The sequence below is a fragment of the Rhea pennata genome, chromosome 7, assembly GCF_028389875.1.
Source record: "Rhea pennata isolate bPtePen1 chromosome 7, bPtePen1.pri, whole genome shotgun sequence".
NCBI lineage: Eukaryota > Metazoa > Chordata > Aves > Rheiformes > Rheidae > Rhea > Rhea pennata.
This window is the reverse complement of record NC_084669.1, coordinates 13591616-13614915: the sequence shown is the minus strand read 5'-3', so window position 1 is coordinate 13614915 and position 23300 is coordinate 13591616. Positions and strand designations below refer to the sequence as shown.

Genomic DNA, 23300 nt, shown 5'->3' with positions numbered 1-23300 from the left:
TTAGTCAAAGACTGAAGAACCAGTCCTTGAGTGTTTCACTTAAAAGAGTACAAAGTTTGCATCACAGGGTCAAATAATTCTTTATTCCTTAGCATTTAAAAACTACTGACTGCTTGCAAACTCATCTACTAATCTTTAAAACAGAGTTAGTTTTAGCACTGGCCTCTCTTAGTTCAAAAATGTGCATCAGAAAACGCATTATTTGTTAACATCCCACATCCAATGTTTCAGTTAGTCAGCCAGTAAAGGTACAGAACCAATGCCAGATGACCTGACTGTGGTGCAGCCAATACAAATAATGGAGAAAAGTCAAAGCAAACTGTTTGTAAGTAACCAGCAGCCTGAGAGAAACTTTTCTGGTTTTCTGCACTGAAGAAAACAAAGTTTGATTTGTGAATTGCTCACCAGCCATACCCATGGTCGAAATCCCAAGCAATCAGTATTTCAAACAAACAATTTGACCAGTTCTACCAGCTGCCAGTCAAAAGTCTGCAAGTCTAAGTGCCATTAAAAAAAAAAAAAAAAAAAAAAAAAAAAAAAAAGGAAAACAGCACAGGGAGAATATGCAGTGGAACAGTGCATACAGGACAAAAGCTGAAGACAACACTTTACATAGAGGTTTGCTCCAGGAAATGCTGAGTGTTGCTGAATACAGATGATTTTCGGCTGCTATCCCAAATAGAAAATTCAAATCTCACACTGACAAAAAAGTCCTGATGGAAAATCTCTGCTAGGCTCAACTACAGCTTGCAGCAACTCATCTCCTACATGGAAAGGAGGATTCTCGTTAGCAGGATGGGAAATGCAAAGAAGGCTGAGACTAAGCTTTATTCCACAGAATCTAGAAATAAACTGAAGGGTATCCACTAGCAGTTTTCTTTTTCTCTCCCCTTTGCCAGCTCTGTAACGTTCCTGCCACCCATGTCCTTTTCCCTTCTAAGTTTCAAAGGGTCATTTTTTGGAGCACAGATTATTTCACAGCCTAGACAAGATATTCAGGAACAATTTAATTTTGTGTTTTATCACTTAAAGTGAAAGTCCCTCTCACTGAGTATCAAATAAACAAACAAATAAAAACTCATTAATTTCTTTCAAAAATGTTTAAGTAGATTCAATTTCTGAATCACCTTTACTAACTTTTTCAGGCCATAGTCTAATTCTACACAGAAAATCACTCCTAAAAGAAAAAGGTACAGCCTAAAACCAGAAATGATGAGTGCAACTAAACTGATTTTCCAGACTCAAATTGTGATCCTACTTGGGCATTATTATCACATGGGACATTTTTCAAGCATCACTCCTTATAGTAAAAGGAAGACGAAAGCACAAAGCTATTATATCAATATTTCCACTCATTTAACAGTCAAGAAAAGCATTTAAAAGCATGCATTCCATGTACAATCATGAGGCTGGATTCTTTACTCAGTTCTGCCAGGCTTACATAGCTAAGAATCAAGTGTAATAACACAGCTGTCTGAGTCTCTGTCTTCAGATCTGAACTCTGGAGAGCTTGCACTGAGAGCAAATGATGCAGCAGATATTGTCTAACGTTATCTGTGCTTTCTTGGGCTCTACTGGGTACTATTATGGTGTTATTTCTTAAATGTTTTTTCCTTAGTATCAAAAATGAGGTAAACTAAATGTTAGCCTAAACACAAGGTTGGAGAAGTCTAGGAAAGATGACAGAAAACAAAGAGGAACCCCTAAATCCACCTGAATTAGAGTTCTGCTGCAAGCTGAACTTGTGGATGTGCTCCTCTCTGATCATCATAGAAAATTAGCTGATTAATACAGATGCCTAATACTAAAAGCATAAGAGCCTCCCTTTAGTCTGAAGTGTGTCAGATTGAAATCAAGACATTGCAGTTTTTCAGAAGGAAAGGCCAGTGAATGCTGAATACATTCACTTGGAATGTGCAAGATCTGGCTCAAGTACTGTCTCTGAAACACCTGTATAGTGATCAGGCAGTGTATCCTGAGCTGAAGAGGCTTTGAGAAAATGTTTCATTGAAAACAATAAATTTCTGGGGAAAGTGTCAAGTTTAGCAAGCAATATTTCTGTCAAAAAAAAAAAAAAAAAAAAAAAAAAAAAGGTTTTGTGGAAACATTTTAGAATATCTGTGCTTTGCCTATCCTGTAAAGTTTCAACTATCCCAATGGTCCACAAAACGATGGAGACTGAAGCCACTCAGCAGCACATTTTATGGCTCAGATTTTGAATGGATAACTGAAAACTCTGCAAAAATTTCTGTTCCAGAGAAAGTCCTTGTTAATTTATACAGTAACAACACCTCCTTCTCCAGAAAGGTACTTCCTGTGATTAGGCTCTCAAGCATTCAGGGCGGTGCTCACTTTTTACTACCAAAGTAAATAACAGAATGAAAAGTCCTGACTGGGCTATTAAGCCATTCCCTCTAAGGGATCATACTCTGCTGTCAGCCCAGCAATTACCACTATTGATTATCAAGGAAATCTACATTTCAGCCTAGTCAACTTCTTCACAGCTGTAAGTCAGTAACTGGCAAACTCACACTTATGTGAACATTGAAAAAGAGTTTTAAACCAAGAATAGCTTGGTGTCCACTAGTGTAAGGCTGACTGTGCACTTGTTTCTGCTGCATCTGTTTAGATCTGGATAACACCATTGACTATAATGGAGCAACTCTCAATCATATTTTGTCTCTGAACGTGAGACTGTACCACTTGCTTTAATTGCTTGCACTCCAGTGGACACGTGAAACAGAATTTCTTCCTATTTCTATTTATTTGTTGAACTGGTTTGAATCCCTCCTCCTGGCCTCTGTCTCGCTGCACCTGCTTTTCCTGGGGCACACAGCCTCACCTGCCATGTGCAGGCTTGCAAAGCCCTAATTTAAATGGCACTCCTTTATTAAAGGATACATTCCAGAGGCATAAAATATTATTATCCAATATACAAGGGTAGAAGACTGCTGATCTCCTGCAGCACTGGGAGCACAAGACGGGACATGAGACTTGACAGAGCCATTCTCCAGAATGTACCTAACGTGGCAGCTGGAAACTTCATACACGATCTCAGTACTGAGACTAGAGACTGCCTTGGAGACCCTTCTGTCTCACATTGTAAAAACAGCTGATGTAAAGAATGAGTTAATCTCACAAAGAGCTAATAACATTTCTTCAGATTTGCATCCTCTTCAGAAACATTCTCCTGTGCTACAGAATTATGGCCCGATCACTTTTTCCTCTCTCCCTTCTTCCAGAACTAAGTGTCTTCTTATATATATAGACATACACTGTCCTCTACCTACTTTTCTTCACAAATCTTAATTTCATCTTCTCTTCTTAGTAGGGAGTTATAGAAGTTACTTAACTAATTCCTGATTTTGAGTAATAGGAGAGAAGGTATTATTTCAGTTTACATGATTGTTAGTAGAGTTAACTGCTGTACTGAAGAGGAATTTAGCACTTTTCTCTGTTCTATTCACTTCAGCTGTGTCTTAAGCTTCTCTTTATTTGTAAAATGTGACTACTCATTTGACTGATGAGTCTATGCACTGCAGTGCACTGTTTCTACTCCTTGATTTGATAGCTGAAGCTTTAATTTGCAAGGGTTGAGATTTTTACATTTCTTGACTATTTTTTCAAACAAAAGATCACTACCCTTGCTTAGCTCTGCTGGAAAGATATTTACTCCCATGAGGAAAGCAAATGCAACATCAGATCTATGCTGAGGGATACATGTGCATAACACTGGTTCTGATGCTCCTCCAGGGATACTCCATGGGAGTGAATTTTATTGCTTATGATAAGCATTTATTCCCTGATAGAAGTAAAATTCACTTACCTGAATTGTCAGGTATCCACAAAAAGGCTCTGGATACAACATCATTTTTCAAATGTGTTTCTCTGGAATAGTATTTATATAAATTTTTTTAAATTTGAACAAACAGAAATCTCAACAATACGTAAAGGAATTACAAAATCATCTACAGCATTTAAAGATGACTTTGGACCTTTCTGAACATGAACTGAAGGAAGAAATCACACAATCACAAATTCTTCTAGGAAATAATCATAACCCCTCCAGCTTGGTAACTACTGATAAACTAAAGAATTTAACAATTGCAGATAACAGGCACACAGCACCAACAAAAACCTAAGTCCAGAATAAAAGACTGATAAAATAGTTTTAAAATACTTTTCTAAAATGCTGTTTCAATTGGTACAAAAGCTATGGAAGGCCTAAGAAAACTCCGAAGTTGTTATATTCTACATTGCACGCAGGGCTAATGACAAGGATGCTGAGAGAGTATGTGAAAGGGTAAGAAAATTATTTTTACTGCACCTAGAATAATAGGAAAACTTAAATTGTAAGTCTTTAAAGTAATACAATCCAAACGTTCATGCCCCAAGTTCAGCAGTGCATCCACGAAAGTTTTGATCTATAGATCTGAAAGCAGGATAAATGTTTTTGTCCTTTAATAGAGGGAAGAAAGGTTCATGATGGAAGACATCAAAACAGACAGTGATGGATTTGGTCACAGGACCCAAAGCACTTGTGTACTGGAACAGTACTTCCTCCTCCTAATTTATGTGTCTTTAAGTCATACGATGACAATCTCCAATCTTAGGTCATTTCAAATCCACCAACTAACCTCTTAGGAAATGGAACTATGTGGATGAACTGAATGATTACATGTCAGACTTATGAATCTTTTTAATAAAGATGAGGGAAGCACTGTATAGAATACCCAAAATTAAACCATCCTTAATCAGAATTTTTAAGCCATCCTTAATCAGAATTAAGAGCCCCAAATGCTATGGCAGTAACATGATAAACAATCCTTTACTCTACAACTATAGGTTAGGTAAAGGCAATCGAAGAGTTATACCAGTCAGCATATTTGAAGACGAGCCAGGGTCTGCTAAGATCTGTTTCAACAGAGGATGTTACAGGCATCTTTGTCTAGAACACATTTTTCTCCGGACTTTTAAAATGAATTCATTGCTTGTAAGAAGACACCTTACTATCAGCTTTGCAAGAAGTACAGTGGTCTTTCTTTGTTCAGCTTGATCATCACAAGCGTTTGGAGAGGGGAAACATCTACGATGTGCTGCCCGCTCTGTGGTGATTATCTATGTGATAACGTATATGGTCTGTTCAGGAGAAAACTGACCCAGACTGAAACTGTGATCTAGCTTCCAGCCACACTGGGAAGTTTCTTATAGATCTTGGCCAAAAGTAAATCACCTCAGTTCTACCTGACTTACGTGCCGTAAGTACAGCGGCAAGTTTTACATGCTGCTAGAGCCAAGGCCCAGGCAAGTGTTTCACCTGGCAATGTGCTAAGTCGTACCATTTTTCCTAGAAACAGATCAGGCTGTCAGCAGGTTTATTTTGAAGAGTGTGCTATTTCATGATGTTTCAGTTAACTGTTTATAAGAATTTAAAAAAAATCTTCAAAATATAGACGAGAAATCTCCCGGTTGTAGGGAAGCTCTCCTGACTAGTAAGGAGAGGCTCTGACCAAAAATTAAAGACTGGATCATAGTTCTACAGCGAGCGATACCAAAACCCCTAATCAAAAACTTTTGAAAACATTAATCTGGGAAGAATACGATCATTATGCCTTGAACTCACCTCAAGTTTAAAGCCAAAAAGCTTACCTTAATTTATGAAAATTAAGTCGGCTTTACAATAAATGTTAAATTCCAGCTGAAGAATTCTTGACAAGCTTGTAAAATACTTTCTCCAGTGAAAAATACTGTGCACCACCCCTGAATAGCAAATATGCTAACATTTCCCTTTCTCCTTTGTATCAGGTCTATCCTTTTCAACTTTTGTTACTGTATACGAATTTTATAAATAACAATTATTTATCTTTTCTTACAGTGGCTTGCATCTGTGTCTTGTTGTGTTGAAATTAATTATAGCATTTGTGGATTTCCTTCTATTTTGGTATGTCAGCACTTCAGTAACCGTAATCAAATTTCATATTTGTCACCCCAGTGCAGAGTTCCTGGCCACACAAATATTCCCATGGAAGCAGACTTTCTGTATAAGAACTACAGACTGGGCCTACGCTGTTGAACAGTCCCAGCAAACGCAGACTCAACGCTTTTTCCCAGAAACCACTTTGAAAAAACAAACGTGAGGGTTAAAATGAGCTCATCTCTATACCTTCTTTTTTACCTTGCCTCTAAATTAATTATGAGCAGAACCAAAAGCTGAAAACTGTGGCTGCAGCTACAGAGTAGTTGGAATCACACTATTTATCAATACAGTAAAAGTAAATATTTGAACAATACCATAGAAGTTGAAATTCAAAGCTGGCAGCTCATCAAGTGTTTTTTAGTCTGTTTTATGCTGTTCCTTAATCTTGAACATCCTTTAGATTCTAGCTTTCTTGTTATGTGGGTTAAAAGTAGTATTCAGCACCATTTGTGGTTATTTTCTTTATGCTCCCATTCTCCCACACCCCTCCAAGCCTCTCACTTTTCATTAGAGATCATGTTTCTGCAAGCAAATCTCTAGCCAGACACACCTACTCCTTACAAAACCACAAATGATAGGGTGATTCCAAACCAAATCTGTCTGTTGAAGGGTAAACAAAGAGAAGATTTGTGACCCAGAAGAAAATAGAACAGAACTGTGCTGGTCTGCAGTCCTTCAATATTACGTCTTTCTTCTTGAAAAGAAGTATCTGCACAGCTATACTACTAGCCACACAGCAGTACCACATCTACCCACGTGTATTGGCGTAGTAATGACTGCAGTAATCACACAGCCCTGACATATTTTAGTCTTACGGTTAATGCACAGTTAGGCTCCAGGAGTCCAGGTTGCTGCATCCACCACAACTCATCTAACTGATCTGCAACTCCTTGATACAATAGGAATAACTATGTTAGGGGGACAACCGTGAGGCCAGCTCTCCTATATGCCAGATTTGGCTCCAAAGTTGTTTTGTTTTCAGCAGGACTCAGATAGCTCTGAACTAGGCAGGAACGATTTCTCATATTACCTGCTGACTTCTTTCACATATTTATCCCAATGGTTACAAGGAAAAGATGTTCTTAAGTGGGAATCACACTAACTTGCCCAATGGGATAGCTTACCATTTTTATACATGCTGAATGCAAAATTTCAGCAGGAATGAGGGAATAAGTAAAACAGCAAAGACATAAACATGGAATATGCAGAAAAGGATAATGAACATTGGCTGGTATTACCAGGAAAGCCTCTATATAATATAATCTGAGTCCCAGAGTTATTCTTTTCATTCCTTGCTCTCCCCCAGAAACGGCCATGTAGCAGTTCTATCAGGTCCTCCTTCGCAAAACACTGCCTGCAAGAGGATCTCATTTTAAAAATTGCTTGTCCTCCAGTTTTAGATCAGTGACAAGTAGGTATTTAAAGTCAGAAGTAAAAGGAGAGACAGTGGCATAAAGGCCAGTACATACACCACCCTCTAGTTCATTAGCTGTTAGGGGGAAACCTCAGGGGAGAAAGAAGCTTTTATTGTCAGTATGTTGCTTGTACAAGGGCTTGAACACTGACTTCAGACTAAGAGATGATTTTTAGAAATAATTCTCACTTAGATGTTTGCAAATTAACACTCAAAACTTGGATCCAAGCTATTTAAGTAGGCTGTACTTCTAATCTCTGAGAGTTTTCTAAGTTGACTCTGAACTTTCTGACTTTGTCCATCTCTATTTGCATGTCTCAGCTTGAAAATCCATTTTCTTACCCAAAGCGCAGAAGTACTGCCTTTCCCAAAAGGCAGGCCTCTTGTGCATCACTCCTCAGGAAGCTGACTGGCTGGAAACTTAGCTGTTATTCAAACTTCTTTTTTTTCAGAATGATTCACATTCACATGACTTGATTCCATCAGAAGTTCAGTTTGTAACACCTGTGATAACACACAGCTTTCCCTTATCAGAAACAAGGCAGATTGGGTGCATCCTCACACCATGTTACGGATTTCAGATGTCCCTGCTGAGGTGGATCTTTCTGAGCATACTTATTGTTATCACAGGGTTGCCAGATATGTTTTGGTGGCTGCCTCACTTACTCACAGCCTGCAAAGAAATTGCACTTTGGCTTTACTTTAATAACATCCGTAATTAAAATTGTCAGCTGAAGGCTCTGTAACTTTAATAACTTAAGATATTTTTAGTTTCTAGAACAGATTAAAGAATTCAGAACAAAATATTTGCCCCCCTGAGTATTAGAAATCTGCACTAGGAAAATGCTTCTGAGAGATAAAAACTATGGAATTAACACAGTGTAGGTGGTGATCTAAAATAAATGACTCACTAGCAAGTGTGTGTATGACTGGACTTTGGTACATTCAGTTCACTGAATCCAGTTTCTCATCTAAACTGAATCCACTGAATCCAGTTTCTCTTCTAAAGATGAGGTACTGAGGAGCACAATGAGAACTACAATCCATTGCTCTCCCTTCTGACAGAATGATATTCCCCTAAACTTACATGGATAAACTCTCTGAGAGTCTTTATATATTCATTTTTATGTATATGTGTAATTAGAAACACACAAAATTACACAACTGTAGAAAACAAGGCTGAGAAGACATTCAAGTAGTTATCTGTCCACCTCTCTGCCCCAAGATCCAGCTCACCTTAACAATTCTTGACAGATCTATCTTTAAAAGGCTTTTAAAAATTACCAGAGACAGAGGTTTCACAGCCTGCCTAGGCAATTTGATCCAGCATCTCACTACCCTTGCTGTTAAATCCTTTGAACTTCCAAAACAGGTATCTCTTGCTTCAGCTGAGGATCACTTCCTCTCTTCCATTCCCACTGTAGAATAATTTACTGTCTTGCTTTTTTGTGGCTGCCTTTTATGTATTTGAAGGCTGTTGTCATATATCTCACTAAGGTTTTCATCAGTACACTAGGCTTTCCCTGTTCCTGTTCTTGCAGCTTTTCTCAGACGCTGGGTTTTCTTGACCTCTGATCTCTAAGAACTGCCATTAGCTTTCATGAGGACTATTCACATGCTGAAAGCTACACATATTTCAGTATTGCACTGAACTAGGGACTTCATTCCCAGCATTGCCTGAGGCTGTCAAACAGGTCCTGGTCTATTTTAATTGCACAACACTTCAGTTAATTACTGTTTTGATAATAACAATCTGACAACTTTGCCAACATCTTTAAACTTGTAACTTCAGGTAAAAAGTACCGTAGTTCGCTACTGAAGAATAAGCAGTGTCAAATCGCTCTGAAGCTCATTTATCTGACCAGCAGGCAGTGTTTTAATTTTCAGTTTTGTTAAGTATTTACTTAACAGTGCAGACATGAACAATGTGTATTGGAAACTGAACTGGCATTCTTAATATGTCTAGAAGCAATTTCTGTTGCCAATAAATAGGCATGTCCAAAACCTAATGTTTACTGAGCTGCTGATATGCGCATATATCCCCATCTCATCAGCAAGAGAATATCCCTTCTATCCGAATATTCAAAACGTGGAAGAAGAGAATCTGCAGTAGCTTGTGCACAACAAGAATATGAAATCACAGTAAAATACAGAGAAATCAACAAGCTGATACAAAACATTGTAACAAAACCTTCAGACCATAGATACCAAGTTAGAAGAGAAGAATGGAAACAGAGGCTAAGCAACTGCCAGGAAGAGTCAGGAGCAATCAGCTCATGCAAGGGAGGGCTGTGAACCGTGGTTGGTTTAGAGTTAGAGGCTACTAGAATTACATGTTTCTACTTCTGTTCTTTACTGTAGCTATTGGTAGTGTCAGTGGAATCCTTCAGCTTTTTCTAAAACAAATATTCTGTGCCTGTACAATTGCACAATAACAAACTAGCAAAAAAAAAGCCAGGACAACAAATGACTGGGATGTACAGCCCCTGTCACATAAACAACTCTGTACAAAGATAGAAAGCTGATAAGTTGGGGGAAAACACAATCAACGTTCATTTGTGCATTATATTCTATTTGTTCTGACTTGAACACATACACACCATCTCCGCCTGAGATGACGAACACTCAGTCACGGTTTAATCATTCTATGATCTACAGTATTAGTTTGAACATGGCTGCATTTGTGGGGTATGAATGAAAACAAGAAAATGAGACTAAATGAAAATATGTAGTGGAAAGGCAATCTTAGACTGCAGCAACATATATTCCACTAATGGCCTTGATAGGATCAAAACACTGAAGTAAGCTGGAAAGGAGGGAGCACAATATGATGCACGAGGAGTAAGATACGACGTGGTCATGTAAGTTCTTCCTGAGTAAAAGACACAATGCTCACTACTATCTGAACGGTGGCTTCTGCACAGGGTGAATTTAGAGTCAGTTAACTCTAAAAAGAGTCCATTCAGTAGAGAATTAACGGATCACTATGGTTGGATCTTCATCTCAGAGGACCAGGCTGAAAGGAATAGGCGAGGATATTATTAAACATTTTTAGCTACCTACTTGCGAAATTGCTGAGACAACAAACCTGTACCAGATGGAAGACCCTGTTAACAACTGAATATTATACATGGTTAGGAACAGATTAAAAAAGGAAGAAAAAGCATAAGAATGACAAGGGAAAATATAATGAACTCTTAATAAATAAGCTTTTTTTTAGTTATTTGTTATAAATTTCTGGAAAGAACTGCATCTCCCATTTAGTTTATTCCCACGAAAAAAACACATGAGCAGCATTTCATCTTATCCTGCTTCTCCCTTTCTTTCACCCAGATTATGCAGTTTAAAAATGCTTACAAATTAATAAAATTCATTGCTTACATAAAATCATCAATTCCAATGAAATCAGCTATGCCAAAAATGAAATTGGCCCAGGTGTTTTTTGCTCTTTCAAAAATAAGTGCAACAATAATTAATAGCAGCAAAAGAGCTTATTACAGTGACTTAGAGGTATGATTTTCCATCCTTAATATTCTAGAAGATTGGTCACTGCAACTTCTCTGATGATTCTTATACTTAAGTTTCCTTAGAAAAGGAAACTATTTCCGTATAAGATATATCCATGAACAATATCCTTATTATTTTGTCCTTCCTCTTCCTTTAGTGCTACTGCTCGCTTGTTCCTGAGGACACACCTAAATCTTAACAGTGAATCATGGAATGACTTCACCGTGTTGTCCTCCACCAGAAATCTGCAAAATGCAGGGCCATATATCTTTGACGGACTCATATTCCTGATAAAAGGAAAATGTGCGAGTTTTTTAACTTCTTGAAGTCTTCACCTCAACTTCTGCACTCATGATGAACTTGCCAGACAGCTGTACCTCAGGTTGGTCGTTTGATGTTAAAATTAGACAGAAGTCTTGACCATTAAAAATCCATACTACATCTGGGAAAATGAGGTGGGCAGTACTGAGGAACACTGCCTGTAGCACAGTGCCAACAGGTAAGCACTTTCATTTGCAGTTTTCCCAGAAGTGCTATGCAGTGAAGCCAGTGCTGCAGGACAGCACCAACTTTTATTGCATCACCTGTGTTGGCATTTGAGACACATGTACACTTTTCTCCTGCAAGATAAAAGGAACGGTGTAATTCAGAAACTGGAGACTTGTGGAGAGAGTCGTTTGTTCGGAGCGGAACCTGAAGCACTTTGACAAGACAACAGCAAAACACCAAGATACTGGCACAGATACACTTTCTGGAGAGGAAACATTTCTCTCTATCATTTCCAATCTCTGTTTTCCTTCTTTTGTCCTTCAAAACATATCTTTAGAAAATCAGCACTTATAGCTCAGCACACTAACTGGTAATACAAAGTAGCAGTTTCCATATAGGTGGCAATCCTAGTTCCTGTATTATAGATGTTGTCCAGAGAGAATGTTTCTTCAGTTTTGAGATAAAAGCTTAAGATAAGCAAGTGTTAGATTAGGGATAGCTTAACAGCTTCCATACTTGGTTTTGGAAAGTGCGAATACTTTTTTAAGGTAAAAAAAATTCTGTGAATTTCTTGCTGAAAGGGAAAAGAAAGATGTTGGCACTAAACCAAACAAATTGCATGCAGCAAATGATGATATTCTTCATCATTCTTTGCACCCACCTATCACATATGATTAAGTAAAGGGTGCACCTATATGTGCATGGTTGATCCTCAGAAAAGCAAAAATCCCACATAGGACTTTCTATCTAGATATCACTGTAGACTGTTTTAAGATTAGTCATGCCTGGTTTCACAGACTCAAGAAGAGGCAGGGCATATGTTATTTAAAACTTCATGCTTTTAGGAGTAGGTGATCTATCTGCTGATCTAAGTCCTACGGAGTCTTTCAAGAGAAAACTTGTCAATGTACACCCATGCACTGAGTTACCGCCAGGTATTTAGCAATGATAAAATAGTTTATTCTGGCATATGCTATCCCATAAAATCTCTGCAATTAACTCTAGGAAAAAATGCACTAAACTTTAAAGCATCAAAAATAAAATAACTCTTCTTTCAGCTGTCAGTGTATTGAGAGATTTCCAGTTACTGCGATGTTACTTGAAATGCTATAGCCTGGCTGTCATCAGAGAGATTGTTCGGTCGCTATGGACACGTGTGATGAAGGTCACTGATGGCAGTACACAACCTTAAAGCTATGTGTATCACTGATAGGAAAATGTCCCCAGTTAAAGTGCATGAGTAACACTTGCTGATCTGGTTAACCAAATAATTTTCTTTGGTTTTTTTTTGCATCAGTTCAGCACTCTAGGGCTCCATTTAAGATGAATGTTCTTCATCCAAACTTCAGTTTCCTTAATGTGTTGAGAAGAAGGTTGGCCATTAAACACAATGTGAAACACTTACGCTAATACAGTCAGCTGCAATTCCAGTATCTTGGCACCATATGAAACCATACCATTAGTTCCCTCCATATGCCACACTTCCACTAACATCCATATCTAAAGAAAGGGGCTCAATGTATAATTATTTCAGATATTAACATAAACAAAAAATTCGCACTGCAATTACTTTGCAAGTACCTGGAACAAAAATAGCGCACCTTACAAATACTGAAATACCCATTTTGAAATGAGACATTACTGGCATAAACATTATATTATAATGGAGAAACTATGAGAAGTCAGACAGAAGGCACTCTTGTTGCCTCTCACATATTTGAGTATTTTTAGAGTTGGGGCTGATTAGCAAGTTGCTATTGAGTTCTTATCGTCTCTGAGTGCCTATTTTGACTTCTGTAGGATTTGCTCCAATTTTTATATAAAAAAATTAGAGAGTGTTTGTGCCTGTTAACAATTGTTGGCAGATTTTTCAGAGATAGCCATCATTAGACAAGTGACTTTGTCTGCAAGTTTAATATACAGACATACCTCCAATACCATGACAATAAGCACACTTTAAAAATTATGTAAGTTACTAAATGCCAGGAAAACAGGAAAGATCTTTGAGCCAGCTTTCACCAAGAATACTTACACTGTGAGCCTAGTTTACAATGTTAGCACTGCTAGCGTCTGACAGCATTGCCACTTTTAAATCTCAGCTCTTTAAATGAGACTTTGTTGTCAGCTGTATGCAGAGATGGATAATTCCCGTAACACCACATGCACATTTCATCCTTAAGAAAAGATCTCTTTACTTTATAATATTTGCAGCTGGAAGGCTTTCTGTAGCCACAGGTAAATTACCTCATTTGTTTTTTTTTTTAATAACACAGAGGAAGTGGATTTTTAAATCTTGCCTGCTGATGCTACAGTATGGTAGGGAAGGACATAAGCTCTGCAGAATGGCATGTGCTCTAAGACAAACTGATAACCAGGAATGCTGCTGAAATTATGATAGACAGGTTCTCTTGTGTCTACACTCAGAGCAAGAGTGAGACTCTTGGGAGTCCAGGAAGAAGGTAAGATGTGGGTCTCCATCTGTGGTTACCTGTTCACTGGATCATTTGTTCAGTACTCCAGCTTAGCCCACTGGATCCACCTAGGGCCTTCAGACTACAGGTAACAGCCCCCAAACTAGCTCCACTTACACTTGCAAAGAAATGACATCCATTTCTTCAGCTTCACCAACTTCAGCAGCATAGATAATTGAGAGTAACTTAAGAGTTGCGTATGTACAGCATGAACTAAGCTTTAGTGTCAAGGATATGAGAAAACTAATAAGAGACTTCTCAGACTCCAGTGCAATCCAATTTGTCATGCAAATATGTCTGCTTAGTGGAGCTACTATGACAATGGATGCTACAGAAAACAAAGAGGTAGACAGGTTACCAGTTTCTGAAGTTTGGCTTCCCTGTGCCTCAACAAAGTTCATCATAATGTTCTTGCTTGGCTTAGGTATCCCTCACTGTCCTCTCAGAGAAGATTCTGCTCTGTAATCAATGAAGGAGTCTGCAAGACTTTTTTACAGTAAAGGTTGAGGAAGCTGCAAGAGCCTCTATTATTAATCTTGAAGATCATAGAAATGAAGACACCTGATCTAAACTAGATTTCACTCATACTTGCTCCAAGAACTATTCCCCTCCAATGCCATTCAAAAAATTGAGGTAGGTGTTTTTAACAAGGACATAAAAGCAAGTCCAATTTCACATTTTCCTTCAGTGAGCACTACTGGGCAAAAGGCTGCATGTCCCTTAAGAAGAACAACATCTACCAAACACCTTTAACACAAAAATATGCTCAGACCATCACAGATGGCAAAAGTTGTACCAGAGATTAGTTTGGGCAAGGGCCTGAGATTAAAAGGGTTTGAATTTTCTTAAAATAATGATCAATCAGTTCTCTACCAAAGATGAGAACACTGAAGGTATGTTTATTATTTCCTTTCTCTGTCTGCTACAGCCTTGTAAAGACTTCAAACACCTCTGTAATTTTTGCATGACTATATCAGAGAAAATCCTACAAGCAGACATAAAAATAAAGACAGTCTTGTATTGTTCCCTGTTATTAGCACTGTGCCTCACCCACTTCAGTATTCTCATATGCAGCAGTGAGAGCTAGGAAGTCCATCTTAGCTGGCTTTTACAGGTCTTACATTACCTTTTAAAGGGGGAAATTGTAGCACCTCCTGGCTACAATAAATTGTCAATTTTTCTTTACAAGACTTTGAAAATTGAAGAAAAAAAGTAAGGGAAAGTCTAAGTAAGCTCCAGGCACAAGGCAGAAAAGGCAAATTTTACTTTTTAGTTTTATGCTGATGTCATTCCATTGACTTCACTGTAATTATTGGCCACTTGCACAGTTATGAGAGCAGACTCTGCTTCCCAAGGTCAAGTTTTGATGTAGCCTAAACTGCTTTTACTCCATGAATGTGGTCTGTAAAGCTCTTCCTTTGATATATTTACACACTATAAACAAGTCAGAACATCTTCTGAGGAACAAATATTAGTCAGAACTTTGCAGCCAGCAAAAACGCCGCCCTAGGCCCATGCTGAAGTGGGTAGGACTTTAGAAATTTCTGCAGCAGTTAGTGGCTGGGCACACAAAAACACTCCACCCTCCTGCCTCAGGCAAGAGAGATTATGCAGACAGTGCAGAGTGTACTTTGTGCATCAGGATGCATTATTTGGCTTCAAACAAGATCAACAGACTTTAGAAAAACGAGAGAAGGGGGCAATGCCTATGTGCCTTAAGATTCAGCATGTTGACTAACACCTCCATTACTGGTTGCCAATGTGTAGTGAGAAAAGCTCTGGCCTTTTTGTCTAGCAACCGGTTAAGTTTTATGACGCTTCTGGTGCTCTGCAGGAGCAGTACACATAAAGGTCAAACTGGAGTCTCTAGACCCAGAGCCAGTATCTTTATTATTACCCTCTACTTCCCCCTGGCTCTGCTACTACATATGATGCCCATAGTGGGCTGGAAAATGTTCTTGTTCCGTCAGTGGTGATGTTTGAACTCCAGTGCTTTTCCAGTAATATAAGATTAATGAGAGAGACTGTATGTAGAAAGTATTTTTCATTTGTATAGTCAAATCCTGGGACAAAATGTCTCCCATTAAACTGGTGTAAACTGAAAAAAATCTAATCATTAAAGCATCACCACAAAAGTACCAAAGTGTACAGAAAAAAAACAAAACTAGGAAGCACATTTTCCTCCTTGTTCTTCAGGGCAACAAGTTTCTGTGATGGGTTCAAAGGGTATGTTCTGCAAATATATCTCAGCAGTTTCATCACGCAGTAAACAATTTCCTATATATCCCCCCCCTTTTTTTTTTTTTTTGCATCTTATTTTGCTTAACCAAAACTATTTTGGTCACAAAAGGAATAAAAAGTAATCAAACAATATGAGAAATTGTACACAGTGTGCCATAAATATGCCAATATTGATAATACATGGAGAGTCTCTTTTCCCTCAAGGGAAACAGCTATGTACTTTTTGAGAGGATGGTTTTAGTCCAACTCCTCTTTGCTATCATGAAGTTTTGGATAATATAAGATCCATCTCTATTGTGTTTCTGCAATAAAAGCGCTGGACAGGAACTCATAAAGATTACAGTTTAGTTCCCAGCTGTGTCAGGGACCTCCTGCCAGATCTGATCTTGTGCAAGTCACGTTTTTACAGGACTAATCACATAGGCAAACTTGGTAAACACAGATAAACGCTTAATACCAGCCTGAAACAGTTATCTTTTCCTAGAGTGATTACCCATTGGTGAACACAGCTGGCAATATTTCCTCTTCTGTTCTCTTTGTGTAGTGTATTAAGCTCATAAACCCTATGTGCAGAACTGTCTTTCTATAGTCAGTCTCAAGCACACTGGAATCCTTACCTGGGGTGGGGCATGTGGGTGTTACTGCAATAAAATAGCAATGATCATAAAGAGGGTGACTGTTCTATGTATCTACATTTTCATGTGTTACGTTCTTGTGAAATCTTCCTGGAATCTCAGTTGGCAAAAGATCTAAAATCTCAAACTTTCTGTTATTCTTGTGCAACTCAACCATTAGCATGTCTCTGCAACACAGCATGAGTAATTTAAAAAAGAGACCATCACTGAGACAGAAGGAAACATGTTTTGGAGACATGCTGCCTCAAAGCTCCTGTGCATGTGAAATTCAGCTCACTTGTAAATTTGCAGCAGGAGTTTTATTAAAACTTTTACTGTTGCATTGAACAGTGCCTTTTGACATACTATTTTTCTTAAAAAAGATTTATAACATGAAATTAGCTGTAGTTATTAAAAAAAGGGGGAGGTTGTCACATTGGGGTTTAACAAATGCCTCAAGAGTCCTTCAAGCAATAGTTGAGCGATCATGTGTTTTTCTGCTACGTAACTAATCAAAACACCTAGTCATATAACGTCGCTTCCTCCATTTTCTACTGAGAACATTATTTCCACATCAACGCAACCCATAGACAGTGAAATGACAAGGCCCAAAGGTTTCCCAAATCAATGCAAAGGCCCAAAGATTTCCCAGATCTTCCGGATTGACTCACTATAGATTGTCTGTGAATGCTTGGATATCGTTTGCTGTAGATGTTGGGAGAGAGAAAGGTTACTGTCACCACTATGAAACTGTCTTTAAAGTGTGGCTGTACGTACACTTACAGTCAAAAGCATGGCAACTACCAACCTACCCCTCATGCCTACACTCTGTGCTTACTCACCTCTCCAGGTGAAAGTGTATCTTGCCTCAATATACATGGAAGTTATGCAAGGCAAAGGATAAATTCAGCATTTTCATCTGTGGTTGCAGAGAGGAATCAGACTGGAAACTAATGCAGTTCTGGCACACAAATTAAAAGGATGATCTGATGAGACCTGCAAGTCTGTATATTCCATACCCAGCAATCAATATTAGCTGTGGGAAGAGTCAGCGCGCCGACCCGCTGCCGGCAGGGCCGGAGGCACCACGCATGTATCATCCATCTGCGCTTGGCAGACCATGAACTGCAGTTCTTACAGCTACTTCAGCTGGTTTTGCTTAGTTCTGACACAGTTATACTGGAATAACGTTTCTTATATGGATCAGTCCTGAGAAATACAGATCTGCATGGGGAGAACAGGCTTTCGGCGCAGAAGGGGATTGGGTTGAGGCGGCTGAGTGGAGAATTATGCCCGGTTTGGCAGCACCTTTGGGCGCCAGGGCGCTCTCTGATCTAGCACTGCGCGTGCCCACAGCTCGGGCTGCTCCTTGTCACCATCCTGCCTGGTTTTCCAGTCACTTCTTCTTTTCCAGTTCTTTCTCCATCTCTTTCAACCGAGGAAGCGTTGTTCTGCTTGGGCCTCTGAAACCCCATGGCTCATCCTCCTCCCTGCACCTTCCCCTGGGGCAGCTTTCCCCCTTCCGTGAAGAGGCGGTGGTTGAGGGGAAGGCCCTGGCTCGGGGCAGCAGCCTCCCTTGGCAGCGCCGAGGGGCCCGGGCCGGGCTGCGCCACCTCCACCAAGATGGCGCCGGGCCTCGGGCAAGGCCCAGCCATGACACCGCACTGCCACAGCAGCCTAGCGCTGCACGCCCCGCTGCAATGGAGGCGTGCGGCGCCTCCCCAAAGGTGCCCCGCGCCTGGGGCTCCGCAAGACCGGCCCCACCTGGCGCTGTCCTGACGGCGACGGCATGGGCCGCGCTTCGTCATGTCCGCCCGCCCGCCCGCTCGGCTCGCGTCTTCGCGCGCCCGCCCGCGCCGCTTTGCCGGCGCAAAGGCGTCGGCGGGGGCAGGAGCGCCCCCCGCCGCCTCCCCCCGCGCAGGCGCGCTGCCACCGCCCCGCCCCCTTCCCCCGGAAGCGGGAAATGGAAGCGGCTCGCGGCGGGCGGCCGTTGGCGGCGGGCGAGGTACTGGCGGTTGGGGGTGGGGGTTCCCCGCGCGTGAGCGGCCCGCTGCCCCCTCGGCGCCTCCCGCTGCGCCGCGGCCTCTGCGCCGCTTCTGCGCCCTCCTGGCGCCCTGGTTGTGCGCGGCGCCTCGGAAGGAGCTCCGCGGGGGTGTGAGCCGCCTGCGGGCTGCCCAGCCTTCTTACTGCCTCGGCAGGGGTGGGAACTAGCCGGGCGCGGCTCTGACTGGGCGTTACTGCAGCCCTCTCCTCGGAGGAGAGTGTAAATGAAGTGAATGTCGTTGCCCAGCGTAGCCGTGAGCAGGGAAACGGAGGCACCTAGCGTCGGAGAGTTATCCAGAGCCCCTCACGAGTAAGTACTGAAATGCGAAGTTGTCTTTTGCGCTTCTAGCCCACGTTTTCCTTAGTCACTGGGCAGGATTATTTTTCTGTGTGGTAAGTAACATTACCGCTTGAAAATGCAAATGTTCTTAGGCCGAGATGTTTGGGAAGGCTTTAACAGTGCAGAAGAGAACTAGGAACATGCTACTCCAAAAAGAGTTATGGTGACGGTGTTAGCGAACCCTTGAAAAATATTTGTTGCGTTCATGGTCGTTTGAAGACAAATACTCTGCATTAAAACATAAAGACAGTGAGTCACAGGGGTTTTTTTTGGAAAGAGTTGAATAAATGGTGAAGTCGGCTCTCAGACTTGAAATTGTTTTGTTGTTTGGTAGTAAGAGATTTGTGACACGCTGTATAGGTGCAGTGTAGCTTTTTTGAAGCCTCTTGCTCAGACTGAGAAATAATAGTGAAAACTTACATTATGTTTGACAGATGCTGTAGCCTTCCTCTTTAATGCACAGATTGCCAGGATATCCAATTAATCAGACTTCTTTCCTCCATAAACTTTCCTTTTTAATGAAAAACCGTATGTTGAATTTTGAACAGTTGAGGGGGAATGTTGACTTACAAGATTAACGGGGACTCACGCCCTTGTTGCAGAGCCAGGAAGACCTGAGTTGCTTGGTTAGTAAAGCTTTGGTACACTGAAGCTTTGGTCTGTCCCTTCCCTAATGAGGAACCCCTTTGTGCTAGTCTGGTGTTGTATGGCAACTTGTTTACAGGTTTTTAAGAGGCTTCTCTAAAAGCCCTAATTGTAATTTCCAGGTACAGGACAAGATAACCTGACAATTTTCCAGTTGCGTGCTGGTCACTAGAAGGTGTTCACAAGTGTTAAACTCTCTTAAATGTTGCCAAATCAATGTGAAGTTGATACATGCTAAGAAGTAGGACCTCTTATTTTAATTAAAGTGCTTTTCTGAGCAAACTAGGGAGGCTTAGTTTTAATCTAAAATTCCACTTGTGTAATTACTTTTTTTCAAGTAGCATCCCCCAAAAAGATCAAATAAAACAGTAGATTATTTTCACAGACCTGGGCGCTTAAAAAAAAAAAAATTGTTTATATAGATGGACAATAAAAGTCTTATGGCACCCAGCATTTCTTTTATCTCTACTTGAGATACAGCTAAAAGGAAGGAGTGATTCTTCACAACCTGGCTTAGTAAAGATTACTTCTCTGAGTTAAACAGGCAGTAAAGGTCATTCAGGTTAAGAAGAAAATAAAATTTGTTTGAAATGAGCTTTTTGTTGTTAAGTTTGATGTTGCAGGATCTAACCTTGGAATTTACAGTCATACTGTAGTGGGCTGAGTTGCTTCATAAAACCTGCTCATGATTAACACTTGAAAGAGCTCACCAATGTTATAGGTGGAAAAAAAAGCTTACAATGAAGAATAACTATGAACTTTTTGTAATATTTTTCTTACTTTAAATGATATATTCTGTAGCACCTTATGAATGAGGGAGATATAATAAACAAAATTCATAGTAAAATGATTTATACCTGGTAGTACTGTCATTTATTCTCTTGAAGTAAAGCTGTTCACAAACCAAAATGCTTCTTAGCAAATGAAATGTTCCTAGAACCTCAGCAGATGTCTCTTTGAATCTAACAGAAAATAGACCATATTATTCCTTATCTGAGCTTTTTGCTCATCTCTGCAGCCATGTGGCCATTATAAGTAGGTAAAATGGCACTGTGTGTAATTTGATTTCTTTTTTTTTTTAACAGAACTTGCTCTTCATCTGAAGATGGAAGAACCAGGGATTGATAAAGCAACATCTCTATGCAGTACTCCAAAGGATTCTGGGACAGCAGCTCCACAGAGCACTAGTTCAGGGAAACAGGTAAGAAAACTTAATTGTTTCCATTAATGTGACTCTTTGTAGTGACAAAAATACTTACGAAATCATCAAGTAGTTGCTGAAGTACTGTTCACTGGAAGGCTAAAGGTTATAAGGCTAAAATTGTAAGTAGCTTATACCTACAGAGTTATCCAGGTAAGGGGTGCTTTTGGTATTCTTTGCCCTAAATGTGAAAGTCTGTTATGAAAACAAAGTGATGTAGCAATATACTCAAAATGCTATGTAAATGCTAATAGATAATTTAATTTATTTTTTTTAAACTGCCTTTTCCAATTTTTTCTTTAGTTTCCTCAAATCAATTTTCTGGCTTCCTATGTATGCAAAATGACTTCCTATGAATTCTGCTTGCGCTTGAGCAAAGAAATTCAGTCATCTCACTCTTGTTCTAGATTTTTTTTTTTTCCAAGACCCTGATATAGTCTCTCCTGTATGTTTGTCTAGCATTAAGTTAACTCTTGGTCTTGTTAAAAGTTCTAGCATGGTTGATAGCCTTATCTTTTATGGCTTGTGACATCTGGAGCAGCTTTTCTTAAGTTTCCTATGCAGTTTCACATGCACGTTTTTATTTAGCTCTGAATGTGGAACACAGTTTATGCTGCATGAAGAATCAATACACTGTCCTTTCAGTTTGTACAGTATCTATAGTGTCTAGCTCTACTTTGATGTTTGTCTTAACATGTACTGTGTTGATGCTGTCAAACTGACCATGGCATACATTACTAAAAACTGGGCCAATGCTAGAAAGGACTAGATTTGAAGTGTGTCTTAAATTCTGTCTCCTACATTTCAATATCTTTTTCACAGGTAAAAATGTTAGATACAGGTTATTTTAAAAAAAAAACAAAAAAAGATGACAAATGTTATTTGGAGAAAAATTTTGCTTTTTATATGCTTATTGTTGAAGGTGTAGGGGGGAGGCAAAAAAAAACAATCCTTACATACCTGAAACTACAGGGAAAGTTGAACAAAATGAAATAGAATTAACTAAGTTAGTGTGCCATATGTTTTCTGCATTAAGACTTGACAAGTAAGTTTGTCTTAATGAGGATTACAGCACTTGGTCCTGGAAAGTTTGGAGGCACAACATTCCCATATCTTGCAGCTATGAATGCCAGCACATGTGGAAAGAACAAGTTAACTTTGTCCAAGTTTGTGAAAGCTATAGCAACAATTAGGAAGTTTGGCTTTACAGTGACCTTTGTGACCTGATCTATGTACATAATACACTGAATATAAATCAAAGATGAGATTATTCTGAGAAATCAGGACAATCGTTCTCTTTTCTTGTTGATATTTCTTTAGCCAATGAGTGCAGCTCTGAGGGAACGATTAAGGAAAACAAGACGTTCGTTTAATGCTAGTTTTACAGTGGCGAAGCGGCTCAAAGTAGACACTGAAGAAGATTGTGCTACTTCTGACAAAGCTTCTCTGTCCGAGAAGAATACAGATTTTTCCAGATTGCAAGGAAGTCCTGAAAGCCTGGAAGGAAACTGCCCTAGACATGCGTGTTTTAAAAATTCTTCACAGAAAAACTCTTCCTGTGGATCAACAGAAAATTCTTGTGAGCCAAGGACTAATCTTAATCACGAACAGTCTTTGGAAGAGAAAGTGCGGCTGGTGAGACAAGTGCAAGAGAAAGAAGATCTGCTTCGAAGGCTCAAACTGGTCAAGATGTACAGATCTAAGGTGAGGGAAACCTCTGAAAAAATACTTCTAAATTTTTCTCTGAAGTAAATTGACACTGAAATCCAAGTTTCTTGATGTAAGCAACAGTACCAGTTTTCATTATATTTGTGTGGTGTCTGTGTAATGTCTCAGTTTAAATTGTTTTATAACAGTAGGTATGCAAAGTCTTAAAAGTGTGTGTTATTTGCTGAAATACATTTTTATCTCAATTTCAGAATAACCTGTCTGAACTGCAGGCTTTGATAGTGAAATGGAGAAGTAGTACCCAGCTGATGCTATATGAGCTACAGTCAGCCTTTTCTGCAGATGGCAAGAAAGTAAGTCTCACTCAGCTGATAGATAATTTTGGATTAGAAGACAAGTTACTGCACTACAGCAGAACAGAAGAAGACTTTGTAGAAACATAAACTGCAAGTGCAGAATGTTCAATTATAAATGTGCATAATTAGAAAAGACTGAATATAAACTTTGTGCAAGAAGTGTTATTCAGACTAGCAGACTTCATGCTTTGGGAGATTTTCTCATGAGGTATTTGTAGGCACTGTAAAAGGCATTATTTTGTGGAAAAGATTTATTTCATATTGACTGTTTTGCAAAACCTGACTTGAACTCGATCAATGAGTAGTTTAAAAATAAAATCAAGTAATATTTTAA

At 39.5% G+C, this 23300-nt stretch overlaps 2 protein-coding genes across 6 annotated transcripts in view; one reads left to right on the top strand and one right to left on the bottom strand.

The window, feature by feature from the left end:
* Positions 1 to 17632, bottom strand: part of COL17A1 (collagen type XVII alpha 1 chain) — a 64060-nt gene extending 46428 nt beyond the window's left edge. Inside the window, exon 1 of the mRNA XM_062580016.1 lies at positions 17556 to 17632. Coding sequence (XP_062436000.1) covers positions 17556 to 17592 — 37 coding nt within the window. The 5' untranslated portion in view covers positions 17593 to 17632. The remainder of the gene's footprint in view (positions 1 to 17555) is intronic.
* A 1030-nt stretch (positions 17633 to 18662) lies between these two features.
* On the top strand, positions 18663 to 23300 carry SFR1 (SWI5 dependent homologous recombination repair protein 1). Of its 5 annotated transcripts, none has more exons than XM_062580257.1 (5): positions 18663 to 18718; positions 19004 to 19066; positions 20827 to 20942; positions 22263 to 22646; positions 22862 to 23300. In XM_062580257.1, exons 3-5 carry the CDS (start codon positions 20847 to 20849, stop codon positions 23051 to 23053), a joined length of 672 nt encoding a protein of 223 aa, XP_062436241.1. In that variant the 5' UTR covers positions 18663 to 18718; positions 19004 to 19066; positions 20827 to 20846; the 3' UTR covers positions 23054 to 23300. The 5 variants fall into 5 exon arrangements, with proteins under 5 accessions (XP_062436241.1, XP_062436242.1, XP_062436240.1 ...); XM_062580258.1 differs by having other exon boundaries at positions 18665 to 18718; positions 19009 to 19066; XM_062580256.1 differs by having other exon boundaries at positions 18669 to 18718; positions 18957 to 19066.